At 38.8% G+C, this 26,212-nt stretch overlaps 1 protein-coding gene across 1 annotated transcript in view; it reads right to left on the reverse strand.

Moving 5' to 3' along the window:
* The window catches only part of TMEM131 (transmembrane protein 131), a 99,473-nt gene that overhangs the window by 64,736 nt on the left and 8,525 nt on the right, over positions 1-26,212 (reverse strand). The window contains 2 exon segments of the mRNA XM_042788390.1: positions 3,103-3,143; positions 14,051-14,112. Of these exon segments, the coding sequence (XP_042644324.1) occupies positions 3,103-3,143; positions 14,051-14,083 (74 nt within the window). The 5' untranslated portion in view covers positions 14,084-14,112.

Consider the following 26,212-nt stretch of genomic DNA (forward strand, 5'->3'; position numbering starts at 1 on the left):
GCAGTAACCACTGGTATAAATGCAAATGAATAAAAAAGACTACCAACAAAAGCTTTTCATAAACTACATCCAGCTAGTGGCTGGCTCAGTTATGCCAACATCAACCCTGTATCAGGAAAACATACTCATGATATCAGACATTAAACTTCAAAGCTAACACTTCCCGAGGGGGCTGTCTGGGGAAAGGGCAGGGAAAGAACAGAGAGAGACTTGAATAGATGCACTGTAATCTCACCACGGGCAAGGACAAAAGAAATTAAATGGCTAGCCCATTTCCCTCCTTCCAATTAGTGTTTAAAAGCAGATCAAAAAACGGAATAAACTGTCCAGATAGGGAAAAAATACCTGCAAGCTATACCAAGGAGGAGTTATTCTCATCTCTAATGAGGACAATGAAAGACAAGTCATCTAGAGAAATAAAGCATGTGGAACAGAAACCTAGAGTTTTTAGCAACACCATTGAAAAAAAAAAAAAAAATCACCTAGAAAAACACCTGAAAGATCCATCCACGTAAAACCAGTAAGGACAGAGAGAAAGAAACAGACAGAGAGCAAACTTTGTAATATGGCATCAAAGAGTTTGCGACAGAGATCTTTGTCACGTTCTGACTGAACCCCCAATAGGCCAACACTCTGAAGTGGAATGGACCATTTCTCCTGTCAAACCTGGAGATTTTTCAAATCTGTAAACCAGTATTTTACTAGAACACACTCTAGAACGCTGGCATTTCACACACTGAAAGCAATTTTCATAGCAGATAAATGAAAATAAATAATCCTGGGAGCATATCTAGTCTGTGGCCTCAGTCTCATTCTCAGGGACCACCAAATTCAGTTGTTTCCTGGGAAACAAAAAAATTGCACGTAATCCCTAGGTCCCAATAAAGGTACCTTCTTTCTGCCATTGAGACTCAATGATTTAAACAAGATACTATTCCGCTTATCACATCTGACTCTACCCAAGACATAAAATACACTAACCATGGTTCTCAGAAGTTCAATTCTGATTTCTAAATTCATTTTTTCATACTTGCAATCCGGCTGACATGCCGCAGTGCACAGCTACAGCTGTTTAAGTTCCTGTCCACAGCTGTGTCCCCTACCATTCCGTAATCCCCCACCAGCTCCTGGAAGAATGAAACAACGACCCACGGCACAGCAGCTCCAGCTCACCGCCCACGTACAAACCCGTCATCACTGGCAGGGTGAGGTAAGTCACTGGACCACGAACTGCAGCAGCTGAGCCGCAGGCACACATGCTCGCCTTCTCCGTCACGGAGAGGGACTCCTTGGCAGGAAGGGCAGGTAAACAGCTGGGGTACTGGCACCCACCTTAAACCACTCCTGCTGCCTGCGAGTTGTGAACGACCAGAACTCCTGCTGACTTGTGTCATAAACCACGACAGGGAAGAACCCAATGATCGCTTGTCTTAAGCTACTTGGCTTGCGGAAATGGACATTTTGCAAGTTAATATTGGTTATGGTGCTCTGTAACCAATTTGCTTTGACTGTGTTCTTCCGGAAGCATTAAGAATCATCTTATTTCAACATACAAGAGAAGTGCAGTAATGAAATTTAAGTGATTCTTTTGCTGCTGTGAAAAGTCTGAGTCCACTACAGGGTGATGAGCGCAGGGCTTCACACAATCAGTTTAAGAGAGCAAAATAGGGAAACCCCCTTGTAAACAAGTTGTTTACAGTGCATAATTTTAATGTGATCTTTTAAAAAAACTATTTTACCTTGACCAGAATGTCATGATTTGTATGACTACAGCAAGCATGAAAATTAAATTCAAGTAACTCTAAATGCATGGTAACTTTACATCTGCTAATTCGTTCCCCTACCACAGTACAGTTACAAACAAGGAGGTGTATATACAGAATGTGTAAGTGGTTAACAGAGAGAAAAGCCAGTACCGAATACATCTTTGGAAGTGATTATTTATGGGAGCGGTTTAATAAAATGCATATTCTGCTTGCTTAATCCAGTGTTAACAGGCAAGTAGAAAACAAACAGTTTAGTAAAAGCACCAGGTGGAAAGTTCAATTTGAGGGCCTTCACAGATGAGAAATAAAGGGACAGAAGTCATAAATGGAAGAGAGACAACTCTGTTGCTGGGGAAGGGGAAAAAAACAGATTCAGGGAAGGTACAGCACCATAAAGTTTCAAGTTTTATGCAGAATAACTAAGCTAAACTTTTTAAATTAAAAGGTAAATGAGATGTTCATATAACACAAATTCAACAAAATTCACATTATCATAATACACAAATTGCCTCAAGCTTCAGAGCAGGATGTGAAGTAACTGCCTTCTTTCAATACATAATATTAACTCTTATCTTTTGTATTATCACAGTAAAGATAACGTGAATTTATGTTTTAATTTCACCACATCCTCATAAGATTCTTCAGCACCTTCATGTTCACTCTTTCCCCCCGAAACCCCGAATTCCAAGTATACTTAGAAACCTAGTACTAAGTAAGACAAAGTCCACGGTATTTTCATACAAATCAGAAGATTTAATTGCAGGATTTAGGTCTGTATCTAACCAGAAGGCAGCAGAGACTGGTGGCAAGTGATACAAATAGGATCGAGGCTTTTAAGTGTAAAATGAAAAACGTTGCTTTTTTTCAGAGATTTTTCAAAACGTGTTGCAAAGAGAACGCAAAGGACAGACAGGGAGGTTGGAGAAGAATCTTTTGAAAGTACCATCATGAATTTTTTCATCAAAAGGAGCCCAAGAACTTTTGAAAAAGGTAAACAAACCCACTCCTTTCTCAATAAAACTTCAGTAAAATGACAAAATAATCTACCACCAGAGTCTCGGTTTACCCCCTTTTTATTTACACAGAATTACTCTGTGGTATACATAAAGTGAATTAAAGAATTCTTTCATTTCTTATTCCATATATGCAGTGATTACCTGCCCAACATTAAAGATTGTTTTACATTTTAGTTTAAATTTCCTATGAAACAAATAATTGAAACATTACACGGTTCATATTTGATCTTGTTTACACTAAAACTTTATTATTGTTATGAAAAATATCACAAATCTCACAATAGGATGGCTGTACTAAACTTTCAGAAAATCATGCTTACCTTTTCTGTTGATATGAACTGAGGCCTATAGTTGTCTCAGTCTGTAAAGGAAAAAAAAAAAAAATAAAGACACTGACAGCAGTATACTTCCTGTGAGAAGAAAAAACCAGCAGCTGTAACAAGTTAGTAGATCAGATCTTGAAAGACAAAAAGAGAGGTTCTGATCTGGAGCAGAAAATGCAAACTGGCTTTTTTCAACGACTTAAAGAAATTAAGCCTCTATGGCAAGACTGGCCCCGGACAAGAAATGCAGTCAGTTCCAGCGGTATGAACTCCTGCAAACTGTTAAGACAAGCAGCAACTTAACAACTTAAAAACTGAGTGGAGGAAAAAGTCCAGGAAACTATAATATCGTAGGGAGCAAAAGAAAAACCTAGAATCGACGTAAGAAACAAATTACAAAGAAAAGCATATAAAACAAATAACAGTCAAGCAATTATCTCACCAGTGTAATTTAACGAACTAGAAAACAAAGAGCACTATAATCTCCATTTGATTAGGAAACTTCATCTCCTTCCCTGCTAACGATCTTCTAGCCTCCGTTATTCATACCTTTATTACTGCCTTGCTGGGCATTACAGTTAATTACCTGAAAAGAAGGAGGTTAAGTTGTCTAGGAAATTCGAATTAGTTTATCCTTGTCCAAGAAATCCCAACCGGTTTAGAAGGTTGTGTATGTGTATGGAGTGTCCTCCTGATGCAGCTTACGTTAAAACAGACCTGACTGAAAACTTCTGTCTTCCCAGGATTTGGGGGTCAAACTGAGGATTTCAGTCCCCGTAACGGCACCTCACCGCCAAGATGATGAGTACTTATCTTCTGGGAGTAGGAATAACGCTTACAGGTGTCATAAAGTCCATGGTGCATCTTGGCTCATCTGACGTAGTTCATTTCTAATATTTCTAATATAAGGATGTCATTTGTTTGCAAGGGGAATGAAAATTTTTCATCTCTCATTTCAGAACTAAAATCAAGTCCCTTAAGTAGCCACTTCACGGATTTCTATTTCAACTACAAATTACACTTTCTTTCCTTGCTTTTCCCTAAGATAGAAGTATTTTTTCTTACAATAATTTAATAAAAAAAAATCATCTTTACTTAAAAACACCCTTAATAGAAGAATCTATATTTTATTTTGCTTTTTGGAGACACTTTGGAATTTTATAATTACTACTATTACTTCACTTAGTTCACACACATTTGATTCATGTCAAAGATCAATTCTGGACTGTAAATTTAAGTACAGTTTCAGATTTTAAATGAAATTATTTGGTATATTGACTCTCAAATTCGTACCATTCGCATTCGTACCGGGTTTTTTTTGTTTTATTTTAAACTCTGTCCCTATTGCCTACAGCATGCAGATGTACCCAAAAGTGACCCCAATCCATTCTGAGTGTTTTCTCTGCTAACTGAAATCATTCTTTATTCCTCCCTACCAAACAACTGCATACATTCTGCTCTTTTTTCACTACAGCACAGTCATTCAAAGACATCCTTCTCCTCATTTTGCCAGTTGCATTCTTCCATGCTGTGAATTCACACCACTGACCTTCCTGCCTACCGGAGGGAGACAACCAAAAATTGCTGAGACAGTGTTCCTGGGAAATGTGGTTGTCACACTGTACTGGGTCCAGGCTGGGGTAGAGTTGATTTCCTCCACAGCAGCCAGTGTGGGGCTGCGTCCTGGATTTGTGCTGGAAACGGTGTTGCTAACACAGGGCTGTGTTGGCTGTTGCTCAGCAGTGCCTGCACAGCCTCACGGCCTTCTGCTTCTCACCCGGCCCCGGCAGCGGGGAGGCCGGGGGGGCCCAGGGAATTTGGAGGGGACCCAGCCGGGAGGGCTGAGCCCCGCTGGCCAGAGGGACACCCCGCGCCGTGTGACAGCGTGCTCAGCAGCAGGACCTGGGGGAAGGAGGCAGGGGGGCCGTTGGAAGCGATGGGGTTCGCCTTCCCGCTTCAGCGTTAGGCGGGACGGAGCCGGGCTCCCCTGGGGACGGCTGAGCCCCTGCCTGCCCCTGGGGAGGGGGGATGGATCCCTGGCTTTGCCTGGCTCGCGTCCGCAGCTTCTGCTTTGCCCACTAAACTGTTTTAATCTCAACCCGTGAGTCTCTGCGCTTTTTTTTTCTGCCGATTCTCTCCCCCGTCCCACCGGTGGGGAGTGAGCGAGCAGCTGTGTGGGGCCAAGCTGCTGTCTGGGGTAAAACCACAACAACCACCAAGATTACTCTTACGAAGTTAACAGATGTATTAACACCCTGTATTCCTTACCAATGTCCTTGAAAGTGCATTGTTCCCTACAGTTAGATACAGCTTTCCTTTCAGTAAATGGTTTTTCTTTAGAAACATAACTATGGCAAATAATTAAGCTACCAGCAGTTACCTGACAGTCAGTGTTTAAAATAACAAATCACTTTGGTAGGACACCGTAGGTCTGAAATATATTTAAGAGCAAAAATCCATCAAAGATTCACAAGGAAAAGCCTCTTTTTTGCTTTCAGATGTCTGTTAAATACAAGCAAAATGACAAATTCACTTCAATGATACTTTTTGTGTTTTGAGCAGGAGGCTGTTCACTTTCTGCTTTGTTTGGGTTTTTTGTGGGTATTTTGTTGTGTGGGTTTTGGTTTGGATTTCTTAGGCTTTTTGTTTGTCGGGGTTTTTTAAATCAGGGTCAATCAAGAGCAAAGAAATAGCATACCAACTTCAGCAACTCATCAACCATAGCATCATGGAACTAAACCAAAAATAAATCTCATGTGGCAGTTTCTATAATTATCACTCATTTTTATTACATGTCAATCTTTAGAGTCATGCAGTAAACAAAAACATACAAATGTGTTCTGTTACACATTCTAAATACTTTTTTTTTCATTTGATCTTCTAGTAAAATTGTGGACCTACTATGCTGCAGTCTGGCACGCTATTTTTCCTGCGTGACTGCACAAAACTGCCAAAGGTAAATGCCGAGAACTAAAAGTCATGTACCAGATCAATCCACTATCTAAAGTGTAGGTTTTGCTGGAATACTGCCAGTTTATCAGGTAAAGAGAAATATGATTATGATCTTCAATAAATACAGTTTATTCCTTTCTCCTGTAAAGGATATATCTGTAATAGAGCAGCATTAGCAAAATACGTTCTATAGGAAAATTTTATCAAACCTTATCTGTACAGGAGAAATATTACAAATAACAGAATACTACCTTGCAATGTGCACATCAGGATGAAGGCTGCCTGTGCACACTATTAATATTTCAAGACACATAATAAGCTAAGTTACAGGGGAAAAAAATCAGTTGCAGTAATTCCCTGATCCAACTGACTGCCTAAAAAAAAGAACTAAGGTCAGCACAAAAGAATCCGTAGAAATATATTGAGTGGGAAAAATAAGTGAGAGAAGGGAAGATCACCCTTTTTAATAGTACCAGGAGTTTATAATCCTTCTACCCAGAAGGCTGTATCCAAGTCTTGGTGATAGATGATTTTTTTTACCTTTTTTTTTTTTTTTTTTTTAAATTTAAAGATAGCATATGCAATTTAGGCTGCTGCTACTAACAGTTGCATGACTTAATTTATCTCTTATATAACCCTAGAAGGATTAAGCTATAAACCAAAGGGATTTCAGAATAAAGATCTGGAGTCAACTTGCACACAGTAAGTTGGAAAATGTGAAGGCAGGCAGCCAGCACCAGTTTCAGGACTCAAAAACAATTTCTCTCCAGAAGCTCGTATCCTCAAGAAAGATTTCACAGAGAATCTGTACCTGAAAGCACACCTTACAGACTCAGTACAGTGGTGGAACGATACCAGACAACAATCTTGTGCACAGGGTGAATCAAAAACCACACCTTACAGTCTGAAGGCTGTCCCTAAAGACTTATCCATGGTTGTTAATGTTATCCAGACAACAAAAAAATCCCACGAAAAAAAACAACAAACCACCACCACCGAAAAGTAGCTTAATTTCAATGTCTCACCAGTTTGTTATAATACCTATTCTTCACTTCTTGGTAAGAGATCATATTACTTAGCACTACATTCAGCCATCTAAACATAGGCATCTGCTGCCACTCGAGATTAATGTCCTAGGGCAACCTGCCTGGCCTCAGGCTGACACCCCAAAGGGCACACAGTTTCTCCCGTGCCCTATGCCATATCTGCCAGGTCCATGTAGATGTCTGGGACAGCCCAGGACATCTCAAATAGCACTGGTTACCTATGTTTAAGCAACTGAATTAAAGCCCTAAAGTCTTAAACAAGGACAGGGGAGTGGGGGGCAGGCATGGCAGGTAAAGTAGTGGGGCCCTTTAATCAAGACCTGAGGTTTCTGGACACCAAATATATTTCTTTAATGTTACCAGAATTCTCAATAACCAAAGCTTTCTGCAGTTCTACACAAGAGTATCCACACTAATTTAAAAGACTCTTTCAGCTCATTCTTCATATTGTTATTTTATAGTAAGCCTGGTTTCTTTTTGTAGAAAAGCTGTGTGCTGCTTGCAACTAAATGCTGAGAGGCAGCTGCAAAACTGATACATAGATGGCTGGTTAAATCTTCATTGCTGCATTCATGAGCTCTATGCTAGTAAGCAGGATAATTAAGAGAAACATAATTAACGACAAATATCTTGCCTACAGTAATGAAAAAAAAAAAAAAAAAAAAAAAAAGAATGCTGTAATCTGAAAGGAAGCTGAAAGTGGACTGAACTGAGTCATTCTTGCCACCCTCTTTCATGACCCAAACTCATGTAAGGAAACAAAAACATCAGTTGACTTTAGCTGATGCAACACCTATTATTGACATTGGCTTTGCAACAGTCACTTACTCCTGGGCATCAATTAATTATTTTTAAACTAAAGCCTGGGGATGGCAATTCTCCCTGTACAAGAAGAAACGGCCATTTTTTTTTTTTTTTTTTTCCTAAGCAACAGCAGGACTTCAGCTGTTCACAAGCAATGGCAATGAACTGAGATGGCCTTTATTCTTTTAAAAAGTCACACACATTAGAAGCAAGTTACAGAGGCTGTCTAGACCACCCTTGCTCAGGGAAGGTCTAGTTAGTATAGGTTGCTCAGAGCTTTGGGCCACTGAGTTCCAGGTATCTCCAAAGATAGAAATCCTACAATTTCTTTTAGTAACCTGGTCCAGTGTTTGGTCACCCTCAAGTTTAAAAGCTTTTTTTCTTACATGGGTTTGCAATGTCCTATGCTGAAATTTGTGTCTAAAGTCTCTCATCCTTCCACTCTGCACCATGAAAAAACTGGCTCTCATCAACTCTACACTGCCCACAGCAATTAGTTTTCCCCTCAGTCTTCTCTTCTAAAGGCTGAAGAGACACATCCTACCAGGAGCAGCATTCCAGCCCCCGATCACCCTGGTGTCCCAAGCAGTTCTTGCTCCAGTATGTCAGTGCCTTCCTCATACTGGGTAGCCCAGACTCGACACAGTACCCCAGCTGCAGCCCCATAAGTGCTTCAGTGGGTGGGAAATCACACCCTTAACTTCTGGCTCCACGTTTGTTCATACAGCTCACCAGGCCAGCAGCTTTCTTCGCTACAAGGGCATACAGATAACTCACGCTCAACCTGCCTACCAGGCCCCCCCAGCTCTTTTCTGCAGTGCTGCTGTCTGACCAGTCACGGCCCAGCCTGCCCGGTCCTGCTGGGCTCTTCTCTCCCAGATACGGCACGTGCATCTCGCCTCAGCTGGCCGTCCTGAGGTCCTGTCAGCCTGCCAAGGCCCCTCTGAAGAGCAGCCTTGCCTTACCGGGCATCAGCTACTTCGCCCAACTTGGCAGCATCCGCAAACGTAGTGAGTGCACCCTCTATACCATCATGCAGGCTGCTAATGAAGACATTAAGCAGCACTGCCCTCGGTATCAAGCTCCGTCACGGGTCACGGACTGCCAGCTGAACTTTGTACTACAGAGTACACCCACCGAGGTCAATGGTCCAGACACTTCATCGCCCGCTTAGGCGGCCTGTATCTTAGCAGTTTGGCTATCTGGATCTCAGTGGAGACCACGTCAAAAACCCTTTTAAAAGTTGATCCACAATATGAAAATATGAGGTGATAAAAAAATACATTTAAACTTGACACCCTGAAAACACTACCACTGATACACCAGAACTGAATGGTTGCCACTGTTGTTGAAATACTGCTTCACCGTGCTATATAGACTGAAGTACAGATTATGCAGAAAACACTACAATTCCTCCAGTAAGAGGAGGATCAGCACTGCTGATTCCCACACATGTAACTGTCTTGTAGCTTCCTCGCTGCAAAGCCACCACAGGTCACGTTAATATTCTACTTGACATTTAGGACCATTCTAATTCTCATTACCAGCTTTTGTGACCAGCAGTTTACAGCAGGTTACGAACACAGACAGCAAATATGTATTAAGTATATATAACCACACAGGTTTTCTTTTCCCCCTATTACGGGTATTCTGCAAACCAGTAAGTATCAGTAAAATAACTTCTAGGATTTTTCCTATAAAAAAGCATTTCATATACCTAAGATTATTGCAGCAAGGGTAAGTGCAGTGATTCATATTAAGAGAACTTGACTGAAGAGTCATACCATTTTCCTTTTTCCTTGTAGGAATACGGTACTTTACAAATTCTACTTAATATGGAGAAGTAATTTTCAAACACTTAATCTGAGTAGAAGATCACTCACTCTGGAAATTAGTGGCCCCAACTACATTGTGCAGTAAAATATTAGATGCCCAAGGCAAGATCTCTCACAATAAAGAAAACGGTCCTTTATGAGCTAAAGGACTGGAAAACAGTCCTTTATGAACTAAAACCAAATGAAAGCTGCACTAAAAAATAAATTTCATTTTACTGTCCACTTTTCAAAATAAAGCCCTCAAAAAGTGAGACAGTATGTTGGCTTAACATGAAAGGATAGATTATTAAAAGTAGTATCTGTAGTTTATTTCAGCACTCCTCATATTTGCAAATGACATCATTGACAGGGGCTTGAAGCGTCTGTCAGGTCTGGACAAGGGTTCAAAGAATGAGACTACACAGAGGAGATGGCCTGACACTGACAAGGTGACCTTCAGCTGAAGGAGAGTTCAAATCTAAAACTGGGAATAACGGACTAAGCAATAGTACGTTAAAGAAAAGAATGTGTCTGGAGATCATAGTGAAATACAAACTATACGAGCAAATAAAATTCTGTCAGAAACCTACAAGTCATCTTGGATTACTAAAACAAGTGTTATTACACAGAGAAGCAACTACTCTGTACTTTTGCAGAGTCTCAGAATACTAATGTCCCAATTGCACTCTATGCTTTAAGTAGTGTGTAGACAAAAACCCATTAAAGGAAGTTACAGGCTGTTTCTAAAAACTTGCATGAAGAAGCTATAGGTGTCTTTTAGTCCAAAATTAGCACTATGAAGAGGGCCCAGAAAAACTAACTAACCCAACTAAATATATATTGGAGAAAAAAAGAAGCAGCAAAACCATCTTAGGCAAGAAACAAATCCGCAATTAAGGAAAATTGTGAAAGTTAATTCTCTACAGGTTTTAAGAACAGAAGAGTCACGCATCTGGCAGTGGTAGTCCATCCACACACAGCACTACCTGAAGAAAGTATTAGGTGATCTCCTGAAGTCCACTCCAACCAACCAAAACTATGGCTCTGAAACGCCAACCAATTATATAGACAGATGTAAATAGCCTGCTCTTGAAGAAAAACCCAAACCCTAAACTGCATTCAACAATGGACAATTTACACTAATACAATTCTTACCCTATGTTCAGGATCTAAATAAATTATTTGAAGAGTTCAAAAAGTTGTTGAGCTATTAAGGGGACTGATTCATGCGAATAGTCAGAATTAGGAAATTCCCTTATTATTGTAACTTAATCCACGGGCAGAAGTAGAATAAATTTATTAAAATATAAACCTTTAATTTAAGCATGTATGCTAAAGAATAAAATTCACATTTTTGATTTGTTGTAACAGGGCAAAGCTACGTGGTATAGCACTTTATAATTCACATACTGGAATCCCACATCCAAAAAGTAGCCTCTACTTTGCTACTGTTACCCACTAGCATGAACTAAAGAAATTTCCACTGACAGTTCTTTTTCACTAAATGCAAAGTTTTTTTACTTAAATATTTAAAGATTTATGCTCTTTCAATAAACATTTTAAGTCAGTCTGGTCAAATCCAATTTTTCAACACATTTAATTTATTTCTTACAACAAAAGTCTTAAAACGTGATTGAAACACACAAAAAAATGTTCCACTGATAGTATGTAGTCCAAATGTGTACAAAAACCAGTATCAAGAGGATATACTCTATCTGGAGGGAGGTGGCAGGAATTCCTAATGATTAAATTATGTCAGACTTGGCATTTGACTTGCCTTACTTTAAAAGCAACTCCTTCAAACAAGAAAAGGGCTTGCTTCCAATGTAAAGATACCCAATCCTCTGAAGGGGGAAACAAACCAGGACTAGAGATGGCTTTGACACTTCAGTGATTATTAATCACTTTATGCACTAACTTGGTTATTTTTTATATTAAAAAAAAAAAAAAATCACCTGAAGGTGACATAACATTAGACAATACTGAGTTAACTACTGCATCATCATATTTGTGCTGTAATGACGTATGACCTACAATCAAGAAACATTTGCGAAAACTTACAGAAAGCCCGAAAGACAAACATTCAATGACATTACAGTAGGTTTAAAACTTACGTCTTGTGAACAAGTTACTAAAATCTGGTTTTACAACAATGTATTTGCTCTGGTTTTACTTTTTAATTGCAGTAAGTAGTCACAAGAGGTCACCACATTAAAATCTACAGGAAAGAAAAACAAATAGATTGTCAGCTAGACAAAACATGCTGTATCATTCTGATTAAAAGGAACTGGTTTCACTTACATAGGTATTTTTGGCTTAAGAGACACAACCATAATATAAAACATATAAGCCACTTATTAGAAACTTTGTCTCTCTTGCTTTCTTTTAAATCAGATGTTCAGCAGTGTATTAGAATAAGTAGCAGCCAAATGCAAACCAAAACACTGCGAAGTTTACAGGGCAACATCCAGAATTGCTTGACTTTATCCCACCATAATATTTAAACTAACTTTGCTGTGTCTGTTGCAATAAAGTTGTAATGATTAACAATCTGGTTTACTCTTCTATGTTTATATTAATTATTGAGGTGATTCACGGCAGCACCATTACTTTCTAGTCCGGAGAACTACAGAGATTAATAGAGTGCTAAAATATATGAGATAATTTCAGATTTGTCAGATTAATTTTAATTAATTTTAAAAATAATAATAATAAAAAAATATACTGGGGAAAAACAAGACACCTAAAATGTGTTTAGTGAATTTGACTACACCATTTCTATCTTAAAAATTGGGCCAACACCTGTCTGTCATTTTTATTAAACCATTCTTGTCAAACAAAATACATTCTAATAGAGTATGTAAAAGAAAAGAAACAAAGCCCAGTGATTTTTTATTTTTTTTTTTTTTTAAATTTATACTATGTGGTACATCCATGCAAGTTAAAGAAATATTCTGAGTCAAACTGCAATAACTGAGACTGTAATCAGTTATGGAAAATTTTCACCATTCTACTCTATATGTCCCGAAATAATCCTACATAGATATCTATTATGAGAATGTGTTTAGCACATGACATCTATACAACCGTTTAATGAGGAACCTGGGGGTTTTTTTTTTGTTCACTTTTCTGGCAGTTGTTTGGGGTTTTGGTTTTTTGTTTTTCTTTTTTCTTCTTTCCTGTTTCGGGGGGCTAGGGGTGGTGTTTGTTTGTCAACTGCAACCTTTTCTGTCATCAGCTTAGATAATTTTGAAGGATCTTACCCCTTGTACATTATAATCTTAAAATCTACAGTAAGTTATTCTTGATTTACATTAAGGACCAAGCAGTGAAAGAAGGGAAAAAACCCTCAAACTGAGCAAAAAACCCAAACAACTTAGGTGTGGGAAAAAGAAAAAGCACCTTCGTACATCTGAAACAAATAACATTGTCACAAGCCTAGAATTATAGAGCTTTTCTGTTTGTTGACTCTTCTAGACTAGATAGGAGGTAGGAATTGTAAATCAAGCACTGCACTGGTAACAAAGGAAGTTACAGTCATATGCCATGCGTTCTAATCATTTAAATAATTGCTTTTTTCTTTCTCCTCCCCTCCAACTACCAGGACTAACATCATCAAGGAATGTTAACAAAAGATATTCTCAAGATAAATACAACCCACAAAATGCATGCATATGAAATTCTAGTCAAGAGAACTTCAGAACTACGTAGCTCTGAAGTATCAAGCGACGTTGCTATGCATTTCATCCCATCTACTACCACCATCTCAAAATACCAACACATTCTTTCAGGTTGACTTTCCATCTGATTTGACTCATGCCAAAAGGAAGCTGACAAGCATGGCAACGTTATACCTGAAAAATCCATATTAGCAACAGCAATTACCTCACTGCAGTAGCCTGAACTTTCTTTAAACCCACCGGCAACTTGGTCCAAAGGGCTGCCTTTGCATTTGGGAATCCTGCAACACTTCCCAATTCCTCTAGTTGTGCTATCAATCCTATCTCAACTCTACAACAAGATGATTCAAACACAAAGCATCCCCCATTTTTTCTGAGGAAAACAACAGCTGGACAAACAGGCCAGAGAAAACCTGTGGTAAACTCTATCTACTGGTTTCCCAACACAAAAGATCAAGGAAGCAGAACCTCAGGACACACCAAAATATTCTGTTGAAAATAACTCTAGAATGTCCAAAAGTTTTTTGGACTTATTTAAGCTCGATGCTTCCGTATTTTCAAAAATCCACTCACCCATGAGTTTCAAAAAGCAGCTATCAATGAGAAGATGAAACATTGCTAGTTCAGATAATTTACCCAGACTACATACCTGCAAGAGGTCTCCTTCATCAAAACGTAGCATTTCTATTATGCCATCCGATTGGATGAAAGCTGCAAAGAAAAACAAAAAACTAAATAACAGAAAAACATTTTGTTATCAAAAAGAGCAACTTCAACATCTAAAATCTGCTGTACCTCATCTTGTAGATAGACCTATGACAAACCAAAATAAGAATGTGGAGTCTAACAAAATACCAAACACAGATCTGTGACACTAATTTTCCTTCAAGAGATCCAATTCCAAGATGTACGTATTAATAAGTACCACACTTTGCAAATCAGTCTTCCGGCATACAAATGTTTAACTCCAAAGTGAACAACTTCTAGGTTCCCTAAAAAGACGGGCTGTTACAATCTAACTCAGTACCAATATGACTGACCGGATACCTAAACAACTGAGTTTCATACATCGAAGCCCACACAGAATTCTGACACTCCAAAATGGAATTTCAGTTTAATTTATACACCTAAAATCTTAACTGTCCGTCTGGAAAGTGTTGTTCACACCATTCCCTAATCCTCAGCATGGCAACAACTCTCTTCATCTTGACAGTAACATAATAAAATTTGAAACAGTTCTGAAGCGTTTGCACCATATGGCTAAACTTGATGAAAAGTTCATGCCTCAGTCACATATAGGATCCTCAAATTAAGCATTCCTCCTCCACTCACTTCCTCTATATGTTTTGGTCAGGCAATTGTTCAATTCCTCTCAAAATGTAGGGAACGCTACTTTCTTTTAAAGACAAAGAAAAAAGGGCATTGCCTTTCCTGTAAAATATAACAATCTGTACAAGAACAAACAGCAGTTAGAGGAAAGAAAAATTCAAAGAGGTCTAAATTTTATACTCCCCAAAAGACTATTCACACACACACAAAAGTACAATTCTTTAGGGTAAAATACAGTAACAAATAAAAAAATCCTGTATTTAAAAAAAAATATTTAAAAATAATAATAATTAAAAAAAAAATGCTGTAACTCCTTCCTTACACTATGATCTTTTTCCATGACTGCCTTTACCATTCAGCTAGATGAAGTTCAGAGTGTGATAACACATCCCTCTTTCCACTAGGACAAACAACTTCAATAGGAAGAAGTTAAAGATTTCCCAGCACACGGGAGCACAGTGTACAGTTCTGGAAGATAGAATTTGAATCCCGGTCTGAAAAAGGAGATTTAAACCTTTATCTCCCACTTTGAAGGTCAGTGTTCTAACACGAACAGCTATTACAAGGTCACCAACATTGCCACCTGTCTCTATGGTGCTTTCAAAGAAAAAGCGGCATTACTTTCAGAAAGCAAAAATAAGAAAAAAGCACTCAGACAGGAGTAAAGGCACCTACTAGACAGAAAAACATTACTTTTGACATAAATCTGTCCCAAGCATTTCCTCACTGGCTGCTTTACTGACACCTCACTTAGCACTCCAAATTCAAACTGCTACTTAACAGACCACTGTTTGCACATCCCATTCTGCATCCTTGACTCCCACCGTACTTTGCTGCCTTCTAAAAGGTGCAAACTCCACAGCCTTGCTTTCATAGGACCAAAAGTAAAAGTTACCATAAAATAAAGATTGTTGCTGTAATCTCCAAACAAATAAAGAAAAACCCCAAGCAACAAAATTTTATACAATTACTTTTCAAGCTACCATGATTTTCACGTTTAGTGACAAAAGCTGAGAAAGCAGCCCAGCTCATGTGGAAGTGTGAAAATCACCACAGAGGGGAAGGGGGGGCTCAGATTATGAACAATATTCATGTTCTGTATTATTAACAGCGGCGTGAGTGGTACTAGTCTGTCACGCCAGCAATATCTTAGAAAATTATTTTGGTATATTTATTGTTATTACCTTAATGATTTCCAAAACAAACCAAAGTCATCCTTAATCCAAGAACTGAGGCTTTGGTCAATCATTTATACTGAAGAACTATATAAAACATATGGCAAGAGATTAAAAAAAATGAAACAAAACCAAAACAGCATTTAAAGAGCTGTTACAAGATCAAGGCCTACTGCTTACAAAGATTTAGGCTTTTAAAACTTAAATTACTGGAGTAGGTCTATCAGTTTAAAGGTTAATCCTAGAAACAAAGAACAAGTGGATTCTTGTCAATTTAACTGGTAATACATAAGTAAGACATTTAAGTCACTGTTCAATTTTGTTTTTAAACCAAAAAAATCTGTGAATTGTAGCACAAGATGTAAGAAAATGAAGCTTTGACATGTTAGGTTAAGAAGCAAAAGTCTAACAATTAATTAAAATTTCACAGAAATGTTATGCCTATCCTCTGTGCAAAAAAAAAAAAAAAAAAAAACAAAAACAAAACAAACCACACCAAAACAAAAAAAAAATATTACAGATTAGCTGATATGGAAGGGAAATTCTCCATTTTTAATTTAGGGAGCAATCCAGAATGAAATTACATTTTGTCATGTATTTGATGTATTGCAAGTTTAACGCACGCAGTTTAATAGGAGCACACCTTCCCAACAGCCAAAAGAAATTACATCTCTGAGGTTGGGCTTTTCGGCATTTTTGCTTTTTCTATCTTTCTGCTTTGGGAACAAAGAATACACAGCACTTGACTGTGACATCAGGCAAAAGCAAAAAATTCATTAGAAAACAGCGTTTTTTATTAATAATCTATCAACAACCAATAAAGCATACATTAAAGGATATTTCCTCAAATCACAAATTCTTCACCTTTTCCTGAGGCTTTTTCCCCTGTTTTAACTATGATACACCGTAGTTACAAGGAGCAGAAAGTAGCAGCAATTCCTCCACAAGGGTAGCACAGACAGAAGCTCACAAAAACAAGCCAAAGCTTCCGACTCAAGCAGCTTGAATGCCCGCAGCCCTTCCGTGAACCCCAAACACTTTCTCAGCCACTCTTCAGTTATTTCAGCTTTGTTGCAACTTACAAACAAAGCAGCAGATGTTACAGAACACTATGAACTATGACACTGTTAAACAGAAGTGCCACTCATCATTATATCATTTAAGAAATGTTTTCAGGGAGCAGATGACAGTTAATGCCAGGTGAAGTCAGATGCACTGCAAAGCTTGGCTGCTGGCCATTTCACAGCAGTCACATCTCAGCCGAGGCTGTGATGCTGCTGCTGTGGTTACAGCTTTTACTTTGTTTTAGAATAACTTTCAAGCCTTTGTTTCTACTTTATCAGTTATGTCAACAAAGCAAAGAAATGACAAGTAAATACCTACACCTCTGTGAGACGAAAGCTTGTTTTTGCAACTGACTTCTCAGACTCCCAATTCAGGATGAAGCAACGAGTCACCTCACTCAAATGAGGCAAAGCCAATTACACTTTAAAAAAGCTCCACTGACGAGGCATAAAGAATCACCCAAATCCCTGTGAGAGGAGCTCTCAAGCTGTCCAATACGGACCGCAGAGAGGACAAAGGCTTCTTCAAAGCGAAATGCAGATGATGCCCGAAGAGCAGAATGCTTCCTTCTGGGTACTTGCCCATTCCAGAAACAGAAGCGGTTGCTCCATCATTTGCACTTGTGGTACCTGAGCTAAGTAAGTCCACAAACTTCTGCAGCACAAGTCCAAAAACAGTTTTTTCTGTCCTTTTCCACAAAAAAAAAAAAAAAAAAAGTCATTAATAGAGAATAGGTTATTACCAATGCCAAAAGACTGCACGCAATTAAGTATGAGATCACTTGGGCACGCTTTGTTAGGCGAACCATTCCCCATGTTACAGAGGAAGATGACTGTTTCTGCCAAGTCTCTAACAACTTCTCCTGGAAAGACTTCTTCCTGAAGTCCGGTTTGATACCATCATGCTCCATTATCAGTCTAATACTGTAGCCAATACTTTAATGCTCTGGAATAGCAAACTGCAGCAAATTAAGACCTGATGACTGTGCCATTTCAGTCACTCTGCCACATGACTGGCAACTGCTATGAGAGGGGCACAACGTAACGTCTGGGGTAGGAAGCATTTCAGCTGTCACTGCGTGATCTGCCACTGCGCAAATCAGCAGCCAAGAAGCCAAATTACACATTAGGAAAATAATACCCTCCTGACCCTACAAGCAACTGAAGACCTGAAGGCTGATTATAATAGTTATTAGTCAAACTTTAAATGTTATTAGCATGTTTAGGGCCCAGAGAAGGAAAAGGACAAAGATTCATATTCACAGATTTCAAGGCCAGAAGAATCACCATCTCCTTTGCTCCTCACCTATGCTGAACAGAATATTTTCTTCAAAGAGGTACACACAGATCCCTCTCTGCAGAAAACCTTTATCCTTTCAAGCACCCCCAAGAAGCAAAATTATCAGATTCATGAGAATCCGTGACAATTTCGGACACTCTCACTGCTAGGATATTAAGTGATTTCAGGGTCAAATTTTTCCAGCTTCTAGCTTGCATAAGATGGTTTCCTCTTTTCAGACAGTAGGTCACTTAACAGAAGTGATATAAGCAACATCAAACACTAAAAATACTGAAAGTTTCATTTTCTTTGTTTTCAATTTACTTTAAAGCACAACTTCTTTGCTTAAGTCAGCTTTTCTACGAAAAACTCATAAAAGCTATCAGAAAAAGGACGGGATAGGTCTTTCCACCTGCTCTAAAACACCTTTTTCTACAGAAAACGTTTTCTAAGCTTTTCCAAACTCTTAAAAATGGTAAACCAAACACCACCACCACAGCCATAATCCCTGTCCCCAAAACCACAGCCTTCTGCAACAGCACTATCTAGTCATTATTACTAGTAGATTTCTAAATGTTTTCCCCTCCCCTTTCCAACAATATCAAGGTGCTCGATGATAAACACCTGAAGTAACAAAAACGGAAACAACAGTGACCTAAGTAGATACTTAAATTCCTGAAAGCTTAAGCAGCATCTTCTCACAAGCTTATATAGCCATCAGCCAAGTTTTCTTCAAACCTATTCCTATTTTAATTGTCTCTGGTCCAAGTCTTTTATATTTTAGCTTAAAATAAGAAAAGTACAGACCTATAAAACAACAAGTAACGAGAAGAAAATTTTAAAATCCTACACATCTCTAAAGTAAACTGGAACTTAATCACTTTAGCCAACACCAATCTTTAGATGTGCCTGAATTACACATAACAGAATAAATTTGCATGTAATGTGAGACCACTGAATATGCCAAGACTCTGGGCGTGCAATGATTAAAAAAAATTCCCCATGGTTCACAGGTTAGGAGGCCTACTTCTGACTGAGATCCGATTTTTAAGGTGGTTTTTCGAAATTTTTCTTTCCTTTAGCCGCTGTCAATCTCTTCATTTCAATAGGAACATATATTCTAGCATAAATGCTTATAAAAACACTGTTCTGGAATATTACTTAGCTCTGGAACAGCCACTCCAGAAAACAGCCTTCATTTATTTTTATGTTAATCATCATTGTATGTGCTCTTACAGGCTTGTAACAACTATTTTCACACTTAACTCTTGTCTAAACCAATTTTCTTACAGGCTGTAGTTACACAAACTGGTATCATCCAGTATATTAATTTTCCCCAAATTCTGGAAATAGTATCCCAACTTAATAAAATAGGGTCAGGTTGATAATTTAAATCTCTCAAACTTTACACCAAGTTTTTTAAAAGCTCAGCTTCCAACCCTTTGTCTTGATGACTAAGCTCACTTCAAGGTGATGTATAACCACATGAGACAATTACAATGTGCTAAATGTCATTCACTTCTGTCTGTGTAATTGTAATTACAGCATTTGTATCACTACCGGTTAAACAGCACAACTAAAACTGGACAAGTTGGTTTTAAAGCTTTGACTGCGCATTAACTGCTTATGCACAATCACACAATATCAACCATCTTGAACAGTAGAAAATTGAGCATCATGTAAAATACAGGCAGGTAGATACTGAATGATAAATTAACATTACTATGAACGGCAAATTATATTCTAAAAAAATTAAATACCACACAGATGAAGAAAAACTGTATTATGTTGTAATGCAAGTGACCATTTTTGTCAGCTTCAAGAATGCAAGAGGTTGGTGAGCCTCGAGACACACATCCCAGTTCAGTGTTCAACACAGTAAGAGCCATTTACAGAAAGGCCTGTTCTCCAAGACGGGAGGGTCAGTGTAGCTATCAGCCTGAATTTCGGCCTACATCCCAATAGGTGACTGACTGGTCACTAGAAATGTAAAAAAAATCATTCCCTCATGAGCCAGTGAACCCCAGGCAAGAGGCTCTGAGACAGAACCACCAGGCAGCAGGCTTCCTTTCCAGCTAAACCCTCTTGCACTGACACAGCCAATTCCCTTGTTTCTTTTCCAGTACTCCATAATGAAGGGAAATGGTTACTTTTTCCAACAGACCTCAGCAAGAGCCATCACAGGCAAGACAGTAAATACACACAAACTTGTAAAGATCACATACAAAAATAACTCACTTAGAAGTCTTTTTACACAGAAATATAGTCATTCTTTTTTCTTTATCAAAACCCCTAATTATCATCCCTCAAAAAGCCAGCTTATTACATTTTTATTTTCTATTTACATATTAGCTGAAATAGAAATATTGCTATATAATGCACTTTAGTCATGTGAAACGAGAAAGCAATACATTAAATAACAAGATAGAACTTTCATTAAAAACCTAATTTTGTACTACCGATTATAAAAAAAAGTATTTGTATGACTTTACACAACACATACTCAAATAAATTCATAGGCACCAACCTACGCCCAAGTTAATACAAGCTAAACAGAGACAGTAGATCACTTGCACTGCAATACCTGAGCGCATGACTCACTATTCCACAGCGAGGGGGGGAAAAAGGTCAAACAATTTGTATTTTATTGCACACAACAGCACAAACTTGAGTGAATACACCGCTACCCAACTAAGTCTGCATCTAATCTTTCACTAACTTACCCATGTGTCATTTCTGACTTCAGATACAGGACAAGCTATTTTACACAGCAAAGCCCTTTCCTAGTAAGGAAAGCCATCGCATTGCATTCATCCACTCATCTGTTTTTCCCCCCTACTTAAGGCTGATGCACATTTTTAGGAATTCAGTGATCAATTCAGTTTTTAAAGCCAGCCACAAAACAGAAAGTGGCAGCACAATTCTGATTCAAAACACAGGCCCCAGACAGCGAAGCTGAATGAAGCTTCCGCTTAGTCCGAGAAAGGAAGAAAGTGGGTCTCCGTCCCGAAGACCCAGCTCACACACGTGGCTCACGACACTTGCTTCACACTTCAGCAGACACTGCAAGTGCCCCAAGGTTTCTTTTATGGAGTCTGCACTGATTGGATGTGTTGTGGAACAGACGCAGGCTTGCAACAAAACTACAGAAACATACCTAGATATGAAAAAGCTCAGTGAAAGTAACACTACACCTAGCAGACTGCTTTATTTAGTTATGTTTCTAAAAAAAATTACTTTAGATGAGTTTAGATGGACAGAAAAGAATCGCACGTTATTCAGATACTTTTATTCTCAGATGCTTATTCTGTATTCAGCCTGTATTTCCACTGTATAGAAATTTGGATTTTCACCCACTTAAGGTAGAGCAATTTTTATTTTAATCTGACTTTTTGTGTAACAAGAGTTTAAAAAGCTATCTGCCATTGACCAAAATGGTCTCTTTCAAATTGTAGTAATAAATATCATAAAACTTCACTTAAAAATAATACTAAAAATCAAATACTACTTTAAAAGTTGCTAGATGCTTTAAAATACCTATTAAAAATATTTGCTTTAAATCGGTGATTTACTTTTAAATATTTCAATAATTTTATTTGTTCCTCCAATGACATTTGTTGGCTCCAAAATGCTTCTCTGGAAACAATATCCAATTTTGGTTTTTCATGAAGATTTCATAGGGGTATGAATGAGAACACTTATTTTTAAATACATTTAAAAGAAGAAGAAAAGAAAAAAAAAGGAGAAATAAGTCTCTCACCTGGAGAAAGACTTTAGTGCACACTATTTTTAAGCCAAAGAGAACAATACTTCTGACACTAATGGAAACTTCTCATAAATCATTTAAAGAGAGGGAAGAAAATTAAAAGGAAGTTAAAGAGAAACCCAACATCTGCAAATAGCATCATTTTTTTCTGGCTCTGAGCCATACAAATTATGACATTTTGTTCTTTCTAATGATGGTGATTTTAAATATTTTAAAATTTCAATATGCTAAATGAGGTTGTACGTCTATAAACATGTCATTATTGAGCTTGTACAGACATAAAATTAATTTGAACTAGCCTCAAAAACAGGATAACCTGTCCTGCAATGAGAGGAGGAAAGCAGCAGCCCCTCCAAACTATTCTTAACTCTTCATCCCACCTCAGTTCTCAATTTTTAGATCATAAACTTCTAATTGTGGCAATAAGCTTTACCACTCTTGTAGCACTGCAAATTGACATGTGAACAGTTAACATGGACTTACTGGAATTCTAGCCTTCTCAGCATATAGAAACATTTAATATGCAGTATACAAGAAGCGATAGTCAGTTCATTGATTCCGCGGCCCCAGGAGAACAATGCATTAACTGACAATAACTCGAACTATTACCATTAACATCAGCCTTCCAAACTTGCACTCTTATGAAATTAGCCACTGAGCAGACTCATGAAGCCCACTTACTCAAAAAAAAAAAACCTGACTGTGCTGACACAGTGCAAAGACCTACTTAAAAGGTACATCCAGACCGATTAATGACCTTAATAAACCTACACAGAGAGCAATAATTGTTCTTGACACTGTAGGAAAAAAAGAGGAAGGAGGATGGGATTTCCAGTTTCCAAGAAGCCCCCCAGAACAGCACCGGCAGATACCTCCCAACCTCCAAGTGTCCCAGGGGCAATGTGAACGCCGTCAGGTAAGAGCTACGGTTGATGCTCTGCGGACACTGCTCAGTTTTCAACCCCTACTCCCACCCTGCTGCCGAGGACGCTTTGTATCACTCATCTTAACCAGCCTTATGACATAGCAACAGTGGCCTACTGAGTGACACAGCTCTGCCCCCCTCCTGCCTGCCTGCCTCCCTCCCCTCCCAGCTTTTTAAAATTTTTTTTAGTCCCTTATCAGGGTGGAACTGCATAAATTTATCGAACAGCATGGGAATTTGGACAACACGTTAATTTCGATTTTTGCTGCGTAACACCTGCAGCTTGTTTAAAACTAAATTATAATCCAAGAGAAGAATCCTTGGCAGGGAGGAGCACAGTATTTCCACCCTCTTTGTGCTCATATGGCAACTGTAACTCAAGTGCCCACTGGAAATAGCTATTAAGCCTGGAGAACAAGTGAAAGAGCAGCAAGATAATCAGCCACCACACAAAGTCTAGAAATACAATGATTGAAGGTCAGTAAAAGGTAGGAAAATCTTGATGTTAAAGCCCTAGTGTTAATGATGCAGCAGTAATGTTACTTATTGATTGTTTAGCAAAGCAGTCTGCTGACTTGCCATATGGGAGCACAGACCAGCAGGAAAAGGTTGGCCTCGGTGTCTGATAAAGCCAGAAAAGAAATGGGTGGAGTAGAACAACCGCAGCAAGTTCTGAAAGAAGATAAAATATAGGGCAAGAAGAGTGAAACAAAATAGGAGAATTCCAGTTTTAGGGAAAGAAATCTGAAAATATTAATACGAAATTAAAGGTGCAAGTAGGCGTGTGAAAACGAAATGCTTAAGTATGTTTAACTGCAGAAATTAAATTCATTCCAAAATACCTTGGAAGCAGTTACCCCTCAGAATTAAATAATCTCTTCTGGTCAGACTCTCTCAAACGGCTATGATGAGCTAGGTTGACACCCTGCACGACACAGATCACAATTTCACCCAATAATTCCAAACCCATTTGGAAGAGACATCTAATTCTACTTTAAAGATTACATATACCCCACATCACTGAATTGTCCCTTAACTAAGATAACAGTCATTTATCTTCACTCAAAAATACCTCTCATCTCTACTTTCACATGTCTAGCCCAAGTTTCAACCTAAATATGCACACCTTTGCTAGATGAAATGGCCCTTCAGCATTAGAATTTGTTTTTCTTAATACAGATACTTTTAAAGCACAATTAAATCATGCTAAATAAATTTTTTTACTCAATTTCTGAGTTCCTTACTCTACTGTCTTTTTCCCTAGAGCAATTCAATTTAGTCAAAGAAAGAATTCAGGGGACTCATCAAATACTGGAACTCTGATCAAATTTTCCCTGATGAACTGGAAGTTTCAGTCTTTTTTCCATCAGATAATGATATTCAGTAGTACCAAGTAGCAGAGTAACTTCATCTGTGAAGATTCAGTCAATGAAAACGATCTTTCCTTCAGCATTAGACACAACCACATTTTCCCCAAAATGAAGAATTTATTAATATTTCCATTATTTTGGAAGATATGATTTAGCCAAAGTTATTTGGGCAGATCATGACCTAGTTCAGCTATACAAAAGGCAACTGACAAGCTGTATGATAATATAAAAGCAGCTATATCATAATAGAAAATTTCCCCACACACCTTATCATCTTATATCGAGGAGCAACAATTTAGAGGGCAAGAAATATCTCAGTGCTTTCTATCACCAAAATAAGTAGCAGGATGTCTGCGGACAAGGGTCTCACTAGACAGTGGTTATTTTTGCCCATTGCTGGCTCCACAGACTGACGTTACACACAGGTCCAAAACGCCAAAGCAAGCCTACAAGAAGGAAAAGGTTTCCTGTAAGGACCAAGTATTCCACATCTCCCGATGGAAGAAAGGAACAGCCAAACTTGGCAGCATTCAATATCCAGATCTCTCAGCATTTTCTCAGATATACGAGTTGCACAGGTTGTTAAGTATTGCTTTAATACATCTTGTATATTAACATGTCAACCACAATCCAATTTATTGTCACATTACCAGCAGCTAGCAAAGATGGAAACTAACGCCTCTATTATCCTTTGCATGAAAGAGAGCGTACAAATATTCCTGCTGAAACAAATTTTTCAAGAGTAAGAATGAAAACCAGGGGACAAATAAAGCCTATGACACGCATGAGTATAGAAACAAGGAATGGCCAACAGGGTCTTTTTTTCATGCTACAATTGCATTTCTTTAGTGATGCAGCAATACGTGAAACATCCTGGATCCAATTACTGCTCCTCTTCTATCTAAATTATATCTAAATTACTGCTACACAGCACTGATCTCACCATCGAGTTACGTGCAAACCCAGAATTCTCCTGTCCTATGTATATTCCTATCAGCTGCAACAAAGTTATCACAACTTCCAGTCAAGTTTTTAAGAACACCCAGGGAAGCCAAAACACAAGAGACAGGGCAATTCAGGGCGGAATGGGCGTTAAGATGTCAATGCCATCTAGCTCAACTTTCTGCTGAAGCACAGCGAACGCTGAATTTGGACAATGCCGCTTAGACTTTTGTTTAGCTGGGCATTGAAAACCTCCAGCGTCAGAGATTCCCCCGGCTCTCTAGGGAATCCGCTTCAGCGCCTGACTGTCCTCAGGGTGAAGTATGTTCTCGTCAAGCCAGAGCGCTGCAGTGATCCTGAAAGGAAGCCCGTCACAGGTTGAGGCCTTAGCGATCCGCGCGAGAGCCGACCCGCGCAGGCCCCGGCCTGGGCTGTGCTGCTCCCTGGGGCTGGCTCTCAGGCCCGTGCTGGGCCGCGCGACGAGCTCAGCCTCCCCGCTCTCGCAGAGGAGCTCCCACTTGGTACCGGCAACTGTTCTCATCTGAGCATCCTTCCTGCCTGACAGCAGAAATTATGACTAGAGTTGTTTTCTTGCAAGGAAATCCAGCTTGAAGGACCAACGGGGGGGTAACCCTTTCTATGGATGGGGTCTGCACGGTATGCTGCACGTGGACCGGAGGCCTGTTTGATGCTGCACAATTCAGGTCTCCCAGCATCAAAACAGAAGTAAGATTATCTGTATTATTGTCTCTTTATAGTGGTAGCTCTAATAAATATCATTTTCAATTCTATTTTACAGTGTCTGCGTGCCTTTCTTACCGAGACCATCACAGACCAGCACCTCCTGGTGCAAAGCAAGCTTTCCCTGTTTCACTGTACGACCACTGTCTCTCAGGCTCCTGCCACGCATCTCTGTGAGGAGTCTGGCTCCGCTTCCTTCATAACCTCTACTCTGGCACTG

Source organism: Tyto alba, unplaced genomic scaffold, assembly GCF_018691265.1.
Source record: "Tyto alba isolate M040663 unplaced genomic scaffold, T.alba_DEE_v4.0 Super-Scaffold_14, whole genome shotgun sequence".
NCBI lineage: Eukaryota > Metazoa > Chordata > Aves > Strigiformes > Tytonidae > Tyto > Tyto alba.